Source organism: Amphiura filiformis, unplaced genomic scaffold, assembly GCF_039555335.1.
Source record: "Amphiura filiformis unplaced genomic scaffold, Afil_fr2py scaffold_22, whole genome shotgun sequence".
In the NCBI taxonomy this organism is placed as follows: Eukaryota; Metazoa; Echinodermata; class Ophiuroidea; order Amphilepidida; family Amphiuridae; genus Amphiura; species Amphiura filiformis.
The window spans coordinates 2,183,100-2,202,334 of NW_027305486.1; the positions used below are offsets into that span (position 1 = coordinate 2,183,100).

Below are 19,235 nucleotides of genomic sequence, written 5' to 3' on the forward strand. Positions count from 1 at the left end.
TGCTAATTGCCTAAGTCATTTTTTGTAATATTGAGAACAAAGTACAAAATATGGTTAAAGCATGCATTTAAACATATTTATTCACCCATCTTTGCACAGGAGATAATGATACAAATGAAAGGGAATAATCTGAAATAATTAGGGTCATTTACGTAACAGATGCATGCTTGAACCACATTTTCTTCATTTTTCTCAAAATTACAAAAAACGACTTAGACAATTAGCGTAGCAGGCTGACAATAAGCCATTTAACAAAAAATTAATGTCAGTAAATAGTCATAAGTTTCTTTTATCTTGTATAAATAACATTTATTAACAAAGAGAACATTTATTTACATAAACATCGAAATATATTTGTCTTTGTACCAGTGAAAAATCATGTTTTGTCTTTTGCTTACCAAATAAATAGGGTTACATGACTGCAAAATATCTGATTCTTGATTACGAGAGCCAATTTGGGTAAGCACAGATATTTGCGTTGAGCGTACTACGCCAATACCACATGCTTACGGACCAAGCACATCTTTGATAATTGGCCTATCACTTTCTTCGGTCGCGCGATTGTGTTGTTCCAAGAAAAGTGTGCTGACACAACAGTACGCAGAAAGGTATGGCTTCTCATGATCAAGAATTATAGATATTTTAGTAGTAATAGTTGCAGTGGTGATTATTATCAGTAATTGTGACTTTCGACCATGACCTGGTTATACTCAACTCTCAATATGTTCTCAAATTCTGCAATTCCAGTTGAAAGCCCTACACCCCCTTTGGAAGGCATGACCTTAATCTTCCACACACAGGGTGTAGATTTAAAAAGGATTCACCAATTCAGGTAACCCCATTTGAAATTCTCACTCCATGTGTGGATGATTAAGATCACATCTTCCATAAGGGATGTATGAGTTTCAACTGGAAAAGCCAATGCATACATATAGGAAATATTGATTGATTGATTGATTGATTGACCTGCCTTTGTAGACACACAACCACATTTTAGTCCAAAAATAGCAATTTTGTGTCACTGATGCTTTCCATATTTCATAATAAAAGGATAACAAGACCTTATGAGTTAATACTTTAAACTTGTTTAGTGGATGTGTCAACTTAATTGAAATGTACTTTGCCCATTGTAAAAGCATGCACAAGATGAATTTTATTACATTTCCATAGACTTTCCAATCTGCAGTGGCATTCATAATTCCCAATGTACAGGGGGGTTACTGTACTATTAGAATCAATTTAAGCCTCCTTGAAATTACAAAAAGTGTATAAATAAATGAACTTTTACATTTTATCATCCATCTCAATTTAAAGAGTCTTATGTATTAGACCATTACAAAAAAAATATGATGAAATTTTTCATTTCCTCCATAGCTACTTTATTAACTTCAACCCAATAATAAAATGAATAGAATGCGACACAAATCGTTGAGTACAAAGAAGATATATCTGCATTTTTGTCGTGTCACAAGTGAATCATTTTTCTATTTTGCTTTGCTGCAAATGTTCAAATAATCATGAAAATTACAGCAGATGAAATCACAACAGTTGCAACTAATATCCCTTAAAATTAATTAATTATAAAACATATTAAATAATTCAGGTGTTGCATCTGTCCTTAATGTTTCCCGTGACAACAGGGAAGGTGTATCTGTCACACACAACAGCTCAAAACAAAAGATGTTAATGCAAGACAATTGTATCTGCAACTATTATGAATAGAACAAGTCGACTGCTCAGTGCCAGAAGTAAATAAGTACAATAGCTGCCCTGTGAACATTTGCCAATTTACACACAGTATATTTTACTCATCTACACATGGCAGCTATTGCACTTTACCTGGCACTGAGCTGAGCAGTCAAAGTGGTAATTTTGTTGCACTAACAACTTTACTTCTGATGTTACATACAAATGTTTTATGTGGCAGATATCATTTTCTTGTTTGTTTGTTTTTTCTCTACATTTAGAATTATTAATCAAAAGATAATTAATCAAGTTTCAGTTTTAAAATGGGCTATTCCATTTAAAATCCACACTGCCCCTGTGGAATATTTTGGAAATAATCTTTCATAGGGGTAGTATGAATTTCAAATGGAATGAAAGCAGTTCCATTTGAAACTTTCCCGCCCTCAGTGGACGATTCAGGTTGAAGCTTTCTCAAAAGGTCTATGAAATTCAAATTTGAGCTGCCTATTAACATATTCATACATTATGAAATACATACACCCCATGGAAAATATTTCCAAAATCTTCCACACGAGATATAAGCATACCTGCCAACCCTAAAACCTCACAAATAGGGACAAATGTGAGGAAAAAATCTGAAAATAGGGACATTCCTAAATTTCCTATACATTACTACATTCATATTTCTGCAAAAATAGGGACACACAGGAAAATAGCTCTCTTTTATGCTTTTTGTTTCTGTAAAAATAGGGACAGTCCCTATTAAATAGGGACAGTTGGCAGGTATAGATATTTCCAACATCTTCCACAGGGATTGGTGGATTTTAAATGGAATAGCCCAAGACATTTCAAAATATGCCCATTTACACCCCCACCTCATAATCCTTTAATAACTTGTAGTATTTTGCCAAAAATTTCAGCTAAAAATTGTTTACATTGTACCAATGATTAATATTCCCCATGTATCAAACATTCTTATTCAATGGGTGCATCTTGTAAAGAATTCACGTAATTTGATTGGTTTTCTGGTGTATAATATCTCACAATAGTTGATAGTGATATTAGTCAGGGCGCGCACTGCAACGCAACGGCGGCACGGTTGTTGCTCCTCAATGATCGCGCGATAATGCGTTCGCGTAATACACGTGCGATAACTAAGAACACCGTTCGGCGGCTTAGATGTTCGCGATGGTTTCGCTCATTTAAAACAACGGGATGTCCTCACAAAAGTAACTTTATTTTTTTCTTAAAAAAGGCAGTTTTTCTCGCAAAAATTACATTAAAACTGAATAAGAATGAGAATAAAAGATAGGATTTTGTCTTTTGCCTATTCCAATATCGTGTCATAATGGATGGGGTGGCCAATATTTTTATCATAGTGCGCCGGCATCCACTATTGGCCAGCCCATCCATTATGACACGATATTGGATAGGCAAAAGACAAAATCCTATCTTGAATTCTCTAATTATTTACTGATGACATAAACGCATGGCAAATCACTAAAGACAAAACAGATTACTGATCATAAATTCTTGACACAAAAATCACTGTCACCAAATATATACTATAAATTAAACTACTATACTGTACTATAAATTAAACTATATGAAGTGAAAGAACAGAATGAAACTACATGAAACATACAATAAATTATTGAATCCTTGTCAATAATTTGTTTTATCTCCATCAATACAATATCTAAAAGCTTATAAATGTACAGTCATACTGTTCATGTTTTTGTCCAAGTTGATGGCATTTATTCTCAACAAGTGCTTTCTTGTAGAGACCGGAAAATGCACATGCACAAATAGTTTTTGTTGTAACAAGTTCACTTTTTGCCACACAGGAAATTGGCAAAAGTGTTATCCCCCTGAGCACTACCTGCTGATTTAACAATGTTGCTGATTGGTCGAATTGATAATGAAAACTTCTTCTTGACCAATCAGCAGGTAGTTCTCATGGGGTAAATTTTTATTTAGTGTCAATCTGACAACTGCAATTACATAATCCTCTGTTTGTGCAATTTTTTGAATTTACCTTACAAATTTTGAGAAAAAAAAAAGGAAAGTGCCATCAATTCCCTGTCTCTACTTTATTGTAATTCAAGTTTTTTATGACACCACTCATTTGTGATTAGCCAAAAATAAAAAACATCATTTGGTTGTCCTCAACCGACCAACCCTACTTCTTGAGCTGACACCCCCCCCCCAAAAATATTTATTAAAAACTTTTACTTATTATTAATGTCTAAGTTGGTAGTTTTGAGCCCCTTAGAGTTTATGTTCTTGATTTGATCCACAAGTACATTTGTATTAAGTTTTTATGAATGGGGCATTCTGCAAGCCAGTAGTACATTGTATGTCCTTTGTGAATGGAGCACAACATAAAACAATGGAGCATTCACACAACATTACTGGCTTGTACAGGTGCACGTCAAACAAAGGACATCAACTCAGCCGCTAGGCGGTCACTACCAACTTGCGACATTACTCTCACTTTGTGGGAGCAAGTCACCTATTACCACATTATAAATTGAACACAAGATTTTCAGTGCGCATATATATCAAAAAGTTAATGAGACCTAAACTTCCATGATGCTGAGTGACACTAAACATCTCTTTCTTCAATCAATCATGCAGTGACCTGTGTGGTGAGGTATTTTTCCGATCATGCTCAATAATTTTAAAAATAAATACTTATTTGTCTCACTTGCAATTCTGCTACTTGTAGTAAAATATACACCAAATAATTGATGTGACACATTGATGGCATCTGTGAATGAACACCTTGTGAGCCATTTTGATTGCCCTTCATTCACGCCGGTTACATATTGAGAAGTAAGAAATAATAATATTAATTCCAACTGTCGACTCGGTCTACCCTTGGGTGGTCATGGACAACCCAAGCATTTATAATTTTGTTATTACTCTATCTTATTGAGAATACAGACAATCAATGCCTATATTTGAAGACAAGGTGACATGTGACACGCCGGTTTCATATTGAGAATAAATAATAATATTAATTCCAACCATCCGACTCGGTCTTCCTTTGGGTGGGCAGGTCATGGACAACCAAGCATTTATAATTTTGTTATTAACTCTTTCTTGTTGAGAATACAGACAATCAATGCCCACATTTGAAGATAAGGTGACATGTGACATTCCATATACATGTACTTGGTTGGCATTTGCCAGTGTTCTTTGCCTGCCAAAGTTTGTGTGGATTCTATTATATTGAATACTAGAGTTGAACCAAAATGACTTTTGTCTATCGATTCGATATCTTGATTTTTTTTAACATCGGCCAATATCTGATTTGATCCGATAAAATTTTTTTTGTGGATTTGGAGAGTCCCTGATGGACTTACAAGCACTTGCTTGGATCATTTGTGGTTAATTGAAACATAACCAAAATAATTGCAACAAAAATGAGCAAGTTATAATGCGTGTTCACTTTATAATCTATTCAAGATTCAAAATACATTGATTTTGCATGCATTTCTTATCTTTGATAGATTATGAAGCAAATAAAAATTATAACTTTGCCCATTTTTGATACAAAATGGAATTCTTTTTGTATTTTTTCTCCAATTCCTTTATTTCAAAAAATGATCCTAGCAAGTGGCTCTGGGTCCAGGGACTCTCTAAATATGTGGAAAAAAATTGCAAAAAAAAACGCTCTAAATTTAATTTTTTGTCAATAATGCAACACATATGGGGCTGATACGATATTCAATCTGATTATCGGTTCAGCCTAATTGAGTACCCATGTTTTTAAACCTTATGCCAAATCAGACTACAGACTATAAGACTACTGAAAAGATCAGTGGTCATATGCTGTTCCCTCAAGCATATTGATAGACCAGTCCCTTACATACAATACTGTCACCTCATCAATACATACAAACAACTTTTTTTTTAATACAAAAATATATTCTCTCTGCAAGCATACAAAGCACTTTGGATAATAATGGACTATTCCAGTTGAAATCCATACCTCTTCCTATGACCTTAATCTCCCACACACAGCGGGTGTAGATTTCAAATGGTGTCACACATCTAGGCAACTCCATTTGCAATTCACACTCACTGTCTAGAAGATTACGGGCATATCTTCCATAGAGGTGTATGGATTTCAAATGGAATAGTCTAATATATTGTGACTGGACACCACAAATCAGCCGTAAAGTCGGCCCAGTTAATTTTGTTTTATTTTGTGTTTAGAAAAAATATACCATAAGCTTGAAAATCGTATATCATTTGACTTCAAACGATATCCAGAAGCAGGGTTAGGTTTGTTGAACTCTGTTCCTTCAACAAAATTGTACATATTTTCAGTTCTATATATGTCTCTTTTTCCACATTTCTGGTAATAAATATCAAACAGTCATAATTGGCGGTCATTTCAAATCATCCCCAAGTCAACGAGGTTCAGGAATGCCCTCTCATTGTTAATTGTTGATTATACATACCTAGACAAAATACAATGCTTTGTTATCTACCACTTGAACAGGATTTGGCCAAAGCAAACAAAGACAAGAACTATTCAAGGATTTTTATAGAAATAGGTAGAAGCTTATTATCCTCTTCAGCCATAGGATTATTGATTGGTTTAAACAGTGTTTGATGAGATACTTGTCCCACTGAATTGAGATACCTATGAATACGACCTTCACGCCACTGCAACTCAGAATACAATTTGCCGAATTTACGGCTCATTCGTAGTGTCAAGTCACATATGTAATGTAAAAGCAACGCATAATATATAATAATGAATGAATACTGTTTAATATCTCTGTAAACAATATCAACAACTTGATCATGTCATCATGCTCTTTTCAACTGGAGCAATGGCAAAAAACCCTGTTGCACAGGCGTGTGGACTTAATTGTCAATTAGGGTCGGTAAGGATTTTTTGTAAATCATTTTTTTCTGGAAGAGTCTACTAAAATGATCCTAAAATTCCACCAAAAGCTTGACAACTCAAGAAAAACTTTTTGCAAATTAATACAACATATTTCAGTAAAAATTAATCAACTTCAGCCACAAATGGCTGTTTTTTTAAAATTGTATCGGCCTACAGCTAAAAAAATCATCAAAATGCGAAACCCTGGGTCAGTCACCCGACTGTAGAACAGTTTTTTTGTCACCTCATCACATATATTTTGTAGAACGTTTGTGGAAAATATTTATAGTGCACTACAATCGCCCCACTAAGCTTCAGCACACTTAATTATACATTGTTATTCCTGTTGAAATTCATATACCCCTATGGAAGACATGACCTTAATCTCCCACACAGGGAGTGTGAATTTAAAATGGGCTAATTGACTCAATTTGAAATCTATACCCCCTGTGTGGGAGATTAAAAGACATGTCTTCCATAGGGGTGATGGATTTGATTTGTAATAGCCCATTACCAATAACCAAATCCAATGTGGTAATTAAATGCCCATTAGTCTGGGTTGAGCTAATGCAAAAGTTTTTTGTTTTTGTTTGAAGGGTGCAAGGGAATAACATGGAATATTTTGTATTCTATCATATGAAAAAAATTGGTAAAAAAGTAACATATATATTGAATTTAGTTTTTGTTTTCTTCCCCTAGTAGTGTTTTCATGATGATAGATGGAGGGTTTTCTTTGTTTTTGACATTTATAATAAATTCACATAATTTGTTTGAATTGTGACAAATTATATCACAAGTGTATAATTATATCACACACAAAATCATTTTACACTTACCAAATAAAATTGAACCCTTTTCATTGCTAAGATTAAATATCATGCACTCTTTGAGTCATTGCTATGCACACGCTCAGTACATCAGTTTGATACAAAAACTACAGGACAGTTGGGCTATTCTTGTTGAAATACATACACCTCCTATGGAACACATGACCTTAATCTCCCACACAGGGAATGTAGATTTCAAATTGAGTCACCCATTCAGGTAGTCCCATTTGAAATTCACACCCCTGTGTGGGAGAATAAGGTCATGCCTTCCATAGGGGGTGTATAATTTCAATTGGAATAGGCCATTACATATACATATAATTTTGTGTACCAGAATAGTTCAGCTATTAGGTTCTGTTGTATATATAGCCAATATAGGAGCATGACATATGTTATGTACATAGGCATATACGAAAAGCTTACTAACAGTAGGCATGTTTTGATACCTAGTACATACTCAACTTTGTGTACCAGAATAGCTCAGCTATTACGTTCTGTTGTATATATATATATAGCCAAAATAGGAGCATGACATATGTTATGTGCATAGGCATATACGAAAAGCTTACTAATATTGGGCATGTTTTGATACCTAGTATATACTCAAGTTTGTGTACCAGAATAGCTCAGCTATTAGGTTCTGTTGTGCATATAGCCAATATAGGAGCGTGGCATGTGTTATGTACATAGGCATATACGAAAGGCTTACAACAGTGGGCATGTTTTGATACCTAGTACATACTCAAAGTTTGTGTACCAGAATAGCTCAGCTATTAGGTTCTGTTGTGTATAACCAATATAGGAGCATGACATATGTTATGTACATATAGGCATATACGAAAAGCTTACTAACAATGGGCATGTTTTGATACCTAGTACATACTCAAGTTTGTGTACCAGAATAGCTCAACCCTCTGCTGTAGGGAAAAAAATAGTAAAATGTGACATTATCAAGGGAAATGAGTCGGATGTCGCTAATATTGTTTCTGAGATATTGCCAAAAACAGTGTTCAAATTCTTTTGTTTTATATTGTTTTCAGCCATTGATAAATTGCTCATAACTCGGTAACAAGATGTCCGATTTTGATGGGGTTTGCATTAAAATGTAGCAATTGTAAACTGCAAGAAAATGATGTAAAAAACTTCAAATTGAAAATTGCTGACATGTGACTCATTTCCCTTGATCATGTCACAAATATGGAATGAAAAATGAAATGTGGTAATGATCAGCTATGATGAGGAATGCTTGAAGTTTATTTCTCATCTGAATGGCTTTTTTTTCTTCTTCTTTTTGTTTCCGAAGATCAAAACTACACTACACTTGATTCTGGAATGTGTATGAAAACCTCATAGTAGCTAAAACCCTGTAGTTTATACATCTCCAAAATACAGTGCATAAATTCCATTTGATAGGATCTCTGGTTTCTATACCTTTGATCAGTAGCATTACGTTTGGTAGTGTTTCCAGGCTCCAGATACAATACATGATCTACATCTGATAGTACCTCTGATCATAAGCGGCATCAAGTTTAGTAGTGTTTACTGGCTCTAAATACAGTGCATAATATCTATTCCACAGTACTTCCAATCAGTGGCGTACGATCAAGCAGTATTTTAATGAGCTATACTGGTAGTCTCATAATTCTAGAGCCTCTTTCAACATGGATGCCACATCAACTTTTTCATCTTCATTATCTGTCAAAAGTTAGAAAAAAATTGAGACTTTCTTGGTAAATGACATGGAAAATAGTGAACAATAATAGGCAAACCCAAACAGGTAATTCTACATTGTTTTGAGTTTGGCAGAATAGCTTGATCTTTTACCTCACTAAATCAATTCAAACCTTTGACCTTGCGTCTGCAACACCCCGTTATATTTAAAAGCCAACTTTGTTGGCCTGGCAAAAAAAGTATGACAGCTGGAATCTGATGTGTACCATACCACGCTGCAAGAAATCTAAATATTGATGATCCCATCATGCAGTGGGGATTTACACATATTCTGCAAATGCAATAAGCACCACCTACACCTGAAGATCACCTGAATCATTGTGCATTGTGGGATATGGTGAAATCAATCCCATGTCTAGACTCTAATCGGCCCCCATATTAGTAATACTACTGTATGGACATAATAAAATCATAAATTTGAATGACCCTCGTATGCCAGTTTGGGGGGGGGGGGTGCAAATTCACAGACTGCTCTGAATTCAGAGACCCAGTCTGTGAAATCACATTCCCAGGTCTGTGATTACACCTACTTTTCACTTGTTTCAATTCTGGCAGCAAATAAAACACTTAGGCAGTCTGTTTGGTACATTAGACAGTTAATGAGGTTTTTTGCTTAAAATTCATCTGTACAAATTAAAATTCTATGCAATTTTTTTAAGCAAAGCAAAATGTCGCAATAGAGCAGAAATATCCGCAAAAACTTGCAGCACAACTTCGTTTACTGTTTTTTAAAGATATTATGTTGTTGTAGCACAAAGGAAATGTTTAAAACCATAACAATATAAGCAACAGCATGTAATTCACCAAAACTAGCTAAAAATGAAGTAAGAAGTTAGCAGGCTCATCACTTATGTTAATCGTGGTGTCAAAGGTCAACTAATTTGAATAAATAAAACAGGCTTCCATACCTTCATTGTTTGTTGTCATCTGCTCCTCTAGTCTTAGTTTATACTGAGCACATTTCAACATGGCTTCTTCAATGGTGCCTTTACTTATCAATCTCATCACTGACACATCCCTGGAGAAACAAAATTATGCAAAATTACTTTTAGTTACAAACTTGCCTCCCTGCGACATGATCTGATCCAATCAGACCAAAGTCAGCATTAATGAAATTGATATAGGTCAAAATAAGCAGCAAAAAGAAGTATAAAAAAACATAAGAAAATTCTGTCACTGCACAGTCGCAACAGAAACGCTAGAGGTGATCAAGAGGCAAGCAACCTCTCGCCGGTAAAATGACCACCCTGCCACATTGTCTAAAGCGGCAAATTGTAATTTTAAGTTAAATCTGGAGCAGTAACACTTATGAGTATGACGTATGGAATTCTACATTATTTTGGCCAATGAGAACAGAGCGGCAACAGAGCGTTTTCAGAGTCAAGCCCCTGCCATCGAGCCACGTACCGCTTGGTGATTGTCGCTTGCAAGCATCAATCACAAAGCGTTTACTGTAAAACGCCAAGCGGAATGACACTAGTATGAAACCAGGATTACAGAGGGTGATGTTACAGATTTTTTTTACAGGGAAAAGCTAATTTTGCTGTGGTTGTTACCCACGCTCAGTGAATCACATAAGACACTTCATAGGAAGTAGGGACAGCTTATAGTAAACTCTTATTAGTATTCAGCTTTGATCTATTTCATTTGAAACCAATACACCCTTTATGTTAGACGTGACCTTAATCTCCCACACAGGGGGTGTAGATATCAAATAGAGTCACCCATTCAGGTAATCCCCATTTGACGAGCTCACTCCCTGTGTGGGAGATTAAGGTCAAGTCTTCCATATAGCAAGTATATGGATTTCAACTGGAATAACCCATTATGCGCTAATCAGACAATATAATCAATCTTCTTACTTTGTTTGTCCCACTCTATGACACCTATCCTCAGCCTGCTTATCATTGTATGGGTTATAATCAATATCATGTAGGATGACTACATTGGCTGCTGTTAAGTTGATGCCTAGACCGCCAGCTCTAGTTGATAGCAGGAATATGAAGATGTCAGTGTCATTGTTGAACTTGTCAATCAACTCCAGCCTTTAAAATTAAAACAAAAGGTTAATTAGGTGAGAACAATTATAAAACTCATGCTTGTCAAATGGACCTGTTTGAAACATAATGTATTGTCTGTAATAAATGACCCGGGGCGTTGCATTTTTCCAAAAGGGGGGCCTTTATTAGAAGTGAATTTTCAGTGAAAAAAACTTTAAAATCAGGTTCAATTTCCCGATAATGCTCCTGTAGAAAGGAAGGATTTACATCTATACTAATACTACTACTGATGGCGGCACCCACAGAATCATGTGGAAAATGAACTTTTCGTGGTAAATACAACAACATTACCCCCGTAATTGCATCATCAAGCAAGAATCTGATGAAGTTAGTAAAATTCTACCATAAATAGGCAATGAAATCAATAAAATGGATGGAAGTTGAGTCGTAATGGGTTTTGTCCATGCAATTTAGCGATCATCACTGACATGACTGATGCAAGTTTTAAGCTTACTCAGACGATATGGCATGGAAATGTTTGCATTTTTGTCAATGTTTCATTGAACAAATAGAGGGCGGCATCTATTAGAGGGCGGAGGGCATTTATTACAGACAATACGGTATATCCTAATCTTCAGGATAATGCAAGAACATAGTAATTAGTATGTGCAATGAAATATTATGGGATTCAAGACGTTTTGCATTCTGTCGATTGTAGTGTAATATTAAATTCTTTCATTATTTAAAATTCAAAAGTAACTGTTTTCAAAACATATATCTGCAAAAGCTGTTGTATTGAAAGAAAACACACACCACATAGTACATGCATGATGCGCACCCTGGCCCTGCTGCAGACAGCCAATTCATGGAGTAAAAACAAAAATTACTAACGTTTACTCGCATTCTTAACTATTTCATTTAGCAAAAATTAAGTTACCACTGAAAACTTCCTTTATTCTACAATGAACGAAACTGGTTTACAACTTAAAGGAGTATTTCATGATCCTACATGTAGCATCTTGTTTTTATGACATTTTTCAGTTGATATCCACGAAAAAAGCTTATTCCCAAAATTTCAGTTGATTCTGATTTTGTGTTTGCAAGTTATGCATGATTATGTGTATTGCACTGCTCCATAGACAATGTGTTGTAATTTTGTTCTGGTATACCAGAACGAAATTCAAATTTCATGATATCTTTGCTAAACAAATTAATCTGCAAGAAATATTTTGTACATAAACATTATGTAGCCAGAGGTTTCCAGTGATATAAAAATCTCAACTTTTTTTGAGAAAAGTGGGGGGGGGGTGATGCTGTGGATCACGAAATGCCCTTTTAAGGTGCACTTACTGCAATCATGTGCGAGTATTGCACACATAGCATATATGCCTACAATAAGCTAAATATGCGCAATGCTTTGACATGTGTGTTCCGCGACGACTACACCACCTCATAGACAACACCCAGGAAGCAATGAAATTTAGCACTTATAAGCTAAACCGCACCCTCTAACTAAAAATGTCTCATTCAAACAGAGGTAAAACCATCTACAGTGATACTAAAATATCTATACTTCACCGACACCTACCTGTCTGCAACTTGTGTCTGCCCATCCAAGCGTAGAAATTTGTGTCCCCGATGTTTCATGTATGGTTCCACTACATCTAGCACCATTACAAACTGGCTAAATAACAGCACACGAGAACCCTGCAAATTATATAAAAAAAAAACATTTAATGCTCTATAAACTTCAACATAAGAGCTAGGTCCAAGTTTTGAGTTATTTTCTCAAAATATCAAGAGCTATCTGAACCAATACTGGGCTTGTTTATACTCATTTTAATGCTTTTTTATGCCGATTCCAAATATGGTCATGATAATATACAATTCTGAAATTTATGAATAAATTGGAAACTTGTCGTCTTCAGTTCAACACCTGCATGGCGTTGTTACATCTGGATCATCAACAGACAGAACTCTATCTGTAGAAATTTGATTTTTGTAGGATGCATTAAATAAATTATTTGCCCAACCTCAATCATGATTAGGCCTATCATGTGAAATTTGTACTATTTGTAATAGTATTAACAAATACCCTGTACTATATTGTAAACCAAGTTGAGTAAATCAATTCGACTGCATTGACAACTTAGCTAGATGAACAACGCAAAAGTTTGATGATGTCTTATAAACAAAATGCTTTTGTCAGGAGGCTGAACCCTTCCCTCCCTGTAACGTACATGTGAAGTATTGAGAATTCGGAACACTGCAAAAGATCAACTTTTACCAATATTTCCAATATAGTGTTCTATAAACACAATCAGATTTTTTTTACTCCTCCCCTAATGAAAGACATTTTTGTTTACAGGATGTCATCGTACTTTTTGTTTCTTCCCTTATATACATAAATATCTTCTGACACATGAAATTCAAGCATCTGGTACCATTTGTTTGAACACTTTTTTTTATGTTGGGCATATCTAGGCATTAACAGCTGAAATCTAGGAGATAACGCTGACGAAACTTCGGTCAGGCACAAGTGACCTGGTGAACGAAGGAGTCGCCAGAGATAGCTGGTCGGGGCAATTTTTACAGGACAGGCAAGTGTAGCCAACAATCGGGCGTTACCCTGATCGGAACTGCCTGTAAACGAGGTCTTTATCATGGATCATCTGCCCCACCATTACCAGATGAAACACGGGGAGAGCAGAGATTTTTTTTTGGTCCTGTCAGGAATTGAACCCGGGACCTCTTGCACCAAAGGCAAAGACCTTAACCAGGCAAAGACCTTAACCAGTGTGCCACGCTGCTCCCCTCTTACATGCAACTTTTATGTATTTTGAGTTCTTAAAGCAATATCTATCAGGGATGCAAATAAAATGCATTGACAGTTGTTACTAATGCAATATTACGCAATATTTTTATGAAAAGAATTAAAAAAATTAAAATTTGACTCAAATCATTCATTATGGCTTCAATAGCTAAGCCAGCACATTATATGCCAATTATATCTTTTCATTTGGTGATGATCTAGTTTGTCCAATTGTTACAAATACTGATCAAAGTCCATCTGTTACATGTTAACACAAAAGACAGTCCACAATTGTCCAAGTGTAAAAGTTTGGATTGCACAGCTGTTACCCTATATGATAAGAATGTAAGGTTAAGGTTAAGGAGACGATCCTGTATAAACAGTGATCGGAGTGCCCATCTCTCTTTCATAATAACATAATCACCATATCAAGTTTAAAGTTGATCGGTTATTGCTTCCGCCCAGACAGCCAAACGAAGCACCGGACAACCAAACAACCAGGCAGGCAACCATTTGGATGATAACATAAGCCCCACAATTGTGTTGGGCCAATGATATATAACTTTTCAAGGTTACTCCATCACTGAGCTTCAAAAGTTGAATTTCAATGAAGAGTTTTTTTTTTGTTTCCTATTGTTTTCTGCCATGTACAATGAACAATATCTCCTTTTCTTTCCTGGCAACTTTCCGCTCATTTTGTGAAAACAGGTCTCATATGTGACACAATCTGGTCCATGGGGGCCAAAGGCGGCAAATTTGAAATTGTGATATAGGCAAAAATATGTAATTAATTAAAATCATTCCTACCTAATGTGTTCATTCCATTTGAAATTCATACTCCCCCCTGTGGAAGATATTTCCAAAGTCTTCCACAGGGGTAGTGTGGAGTTTAAATGGAATATCCCATTGCATGCAGAAAATAAATCGCAAACACAATATGGACCGGTAGTATGGTAGTAAAATTAGCCTTGAATAACTACTTCAGCTAATTTCTTTTAATTAATTACAGCTACCACTTATCCAAATCTGTGCACTTTAGAGAAGAATGGTGTATTGAACATTTACCAAGCTATATGATTAATGACGTCAGTCAAATTGTGGAATGCGCAACATTGGTATGATGACAAGGTGAAAGCAATTCAAAAAGCTCAAGCAGGAAATAAATTAAAAATTATGACAAAATTGATGATGATGCAACATGGAATGTTTCCCTTGATGTGTAACAGATGGACTTGATTTGTTAGTAATCATATTCTGTCAAACTATTAAAAGGAAACAAATTAGGCTAAACTAGAGCGGTTCTCGACTTGCGCGGTTCTCGGCGCAAAGCGTCGGCCGCAATGCCTCCACCTTGACGCGTATCATTTTAACTGGTGCAATTTCACTAGGAACTGGCCATCTCTAGATGACAGTGTAGGTTTTTAGAAAAAGTGTAACAAATGAAAGATCCTTGACCCATTTTGTCTCATGCCCATATGACAGTTTTAAGTTATTTGACCTCAGATGACTCCTGGGTGACCCTGATGACCTTCGAAAAGACCGTCCAAAAATTTGACTCTAAATGTGGATTGTACCCACCAAGTTTCATGCCCATATGACAGTTTTAAGTTATTTGACCTCCGATGACCCCTGGGTGACCCCGGATGACCCCCAAAAGACCGTCCAAAATTTGACTCTAAATGTTGACTGTACCCACCAAGTTTCATGCCCATATGACAGTTTTAAGTTATTTGACCTCATATGACCCCTGGGTGACCCCGGATGACCCCAAAATGACCCGCAAAAAATTTGGTTCTAAATGTTTACAGTACCCACCAAGGTTCATGCCCATACGACAGTTTTAAGTTATTTGACCTCAGATGACCCCTAGCTAGGTGACCCCGGATGACCCCAAAATGACCCTCAAAAAATTTGGTTCTAAATGTTTACAGTACCCACCAAGTTTCATGCCCATACGACGTTTTTTGCCAATTTGACCTCAGATGACCCCTAGATGACCTTGGGTGACCTTGACCCACTAACCAAACCTACTGGAATTTGAAGACCGCCAATGACCATCCCTCCACCAAATTGCATCACTGTACATCTTATCAGTTCCGAGATATTGCACCCGCAAGCTCGGACGGACGGACGGACGGACAGATGGACGGACAACCAGGAAATATAATACCTCCGTGGAGGCATAAAAATAATGGTATGTCTCAAAGCCAGTGGCAGTTACAAAACGAAGGCGGAATTTTTTATTTTTTTTGAAGTTTTTAAAGATTTTTTTGAAACTTTATTTTTAATTAAGATGTTATTTTCAAGTGTTCAAAAGCACACTGCATCAATTAAAAATTGTGGTTGATTTAATTCCTAAACAAATCCAGGTATCAAATCAAGTAAGTTTTCTTCCAAATTTGTCACAGAATTTCATGATTTTACTAAAAAAAAGGGGGAAATAAAAAATGAACTTGCTGTATCAGCTGATATGGACGTGCAAAGAAAAATGAACGTGCGCAGAGGCTTTGAGACATAACAATTTTTTTTAGCCTTGGCTTCCTGATATTTATATATGTTCTTTTTAATACTACAAATAATAATTTAGCAGAAAAGCCACTTTTTTCTGGGTCAAAATCTTACATAAAAACTGCACTTTCCCCAAAATCCCAGGGTCTGCAATGACACAATCACCCTAAGTTTTAAATGCTCATGGAATCACTGCCCGGGGCAGTGTTACCCGTGTATCTACCGGTATGTGATCGTGTCCTTGGCATGCGAGGGGTCAAAGGTTCGAATCCCAGGGGTGCCAAGTGACTTCTTTCTTCATTTTCTCTCCTTTTTCGGTTCTTCTTTAACTTCCGATAGCAAAAAGCAGGGTTGGGTATTAGGGTTAACCTAAATTATACTCCATGATACATTTTGCACATATCCTTTCCTTCAAATGATTTTCTGTCTTTCACAATAAACAGTAAGCTTACCTCTTCTTTCAGCTTTGGTAGTAGCTTATCCAACATCTGAAATTTTCCTGAAGACACAACTAACTCTGTGTCCAGCCTGTATGGTGTGAGGACATGATAGTCAAAGCATAGTCTATGTAATTCATAGTCTGTCATCACAGACATGTCTTCTTCAATCAGAACTGGATCGGCATCATAATGAGTTGGCTCCTGTGCAGAAAAGAAACAATATGTTTGTCAGTATGTTTGTTTGTTTACCACATATATTGTGTATGTAATTCACAGTCTGTCATCACAGACATGTCTTCTTGAATAAGGACTGGGTCGGCATCATAATGTGTTGGTTCCTGTGCAGATAATGTATTGGAATGTCACCTACAAATGAGTTCAAATGTATATTGATACCCTTTTCAGATTTTTGTAGGTGACCTCCAAACCAAAATTAGATTTGATACACCATAAATGGTAAAATGTTGTAAAACATTTACATGAAAATATGTGTGTATCTCTCTTACAAGATTATAGCTCGATATGCAAGTGTTATGATTATGCTACCAGATGGTAACTGAAACAACATCAAATTAGAGTCCGAAGTTTTCCGTTTTACGGAAAACGGAAGAAATTCACGGAATCGGAGGTACAACACGGAAAATGACATTTTTGTATGATGTGACAAAAATTGTTAAAAGATAAGAGAAATAAATGTTAAAAACAATCATGAGTTGTGTATGTCAATTTTATGATAAAAATACTGTTTAATAATACCGAAATAAAAGTATATTACCGAGGCATGAACCCCCTATATCCCTCCAAACATCGTAATAGTCGGCCTATTATCGTGAGAACATTCCAATCAGAGCATATTGATTGCGATATTGAACACTTTATTGTGATATTAATATCATTGTTTATACATTTTAAGCTTTATTCATGACATGAATTTACAAATTTTACAACACGGATTACAACACGGAAAATGGATTTTAGAAAACGGTAAACTTTGGACTCTACATCAAATGTGTAACCAAACAGCAAGATAACCAGTATTCATACACTCTTAGATAGCAAGAACCAATCAGAGAAACGTTAGAAAAATCCAAATCATGCTTTGATTGTGTATATATGCATGGGCGCGCATTTCCCGTACTACCCCTGTATGTTCAAAAACTGGAGTGAGTATTTCAAATGGAAGTTATCCAATTGTGTATTCTATTTGAAAACCTGTACTCCCAATACGGAAGACTTTGGCTAAATTTTCCACAGGTGGAGTCAGAATTTAAAATGGAAAAGCCCAATTGGCTGAATATGTTTTAACTTATTTCATTTTTGTCCCCTTTTTTGTGGCTGTTTTCATCACCTTTTTGCAGGTACCTTTTCATTTATGAACCCCATTGGAAATAAGTTGGCATATTTAGCCAACTTTATGGGTTATCCTGGCTCATTGACTTGGTTGTGTCTTTCTTGTGTGATGTCCCTTGATTGCTTATTAATTCTTGCATATTTTTTGTACTGTTGTCAATTCAACTGAATAATAAATAAATAAATAAATATATAGCTAGAGAAATAAGATTTGTTTAATATATAGAGACTAATTTACCATACCTTGAGCATGAGATGAGCCATCTCTTTCAGTTTGTCATTATTATAATGATGCCGTAACAACAAGGGGTGGTTGGCCATCTTCCTGAGTTCCATCAAAGCACTAGATGTCTTATGCGTTTCTTACCCTCATCATTCATGTCTTTGAAATCCCGTATAAGGCTTGCTTTCAGGTCGACATATCGTTATTGTTGATCTACGGTCATCTCTACATGCTCAACACTTTCTTTCTTGGCTGGAAGCTGTTTCAGTACCTATAATGCAAATGTACATAAGATATACATAAAACTAATCTAAGTTGATTGATTATTAGCTACGAAGAAGACGTGTTTTTCTCGACCTCCTATAGCGTATTAAAATGCATTGAGATAAACACATACCCGTGAGGCAAGAATAAAGGGTCAACTACCCGGCAGCTTCGGCGGTCAAAAACAACACTGCACTGCCTATAGTATCAGCGAGTTTCGAATAAACTTTTAATATGTACTTGATATCTTCATCACTATAATATCACAGTATCGACATGACATCTACAACGTCTTCGAATTTGTTAGCGAGCTGATAAGCAACGATGAATTCAAATCTTATTTCAAAAATCTAATAAGTGAAGCAGTCTCGGACAAATTAAATCATCTTGAAACAGTCGTCGAAAACTTGCGAACTGAAGTGACTGACTTGAAAGAAGAGGTGGACAAACTTAAAGGAGATAACCATGATCTTAAGTGTAAAATG

General features: G+C 35.8%; 1 protein-coding gene across 1 annotated transcript in view; it reads right to left on the bottom strand.

The window, feature by feature from the left end:
• Window positions 1-294: 294 nt before the first annotated feature.
• LOC140143531 (SWI/SNF-related matrix-associated actin-dependent regulator of chromatin subfamily A containing DEAD/H box 1-like) overlaps window positions 295-19,235 on the bottom strand; it is a 51,457-nt gene continuing 32,516 nt past the window's right edge. Inside the window, 7 exon segments of the mRNA XM_072165361.1 lie at window positions 295-9,117; window positions 10,062-10,171; window positions 11,016-11,198; window positions 12,742-12,860; window positions 16,926-17,114; window positions 18,507-18,619; window positions 18,622-18,757. Coding sequence (XP_072021462.1) covers window positions 9,059-9,117; window positions 10,062-10,171; window positions 11,016-11,198; window positions 12,742-12,860; window positions 16,926-17,114; window positions 18,507-18,619; window positions 18,622-18,757 — 909 coding nt within the window. The 3' untranslated portion in view covers window positions 295-9,058.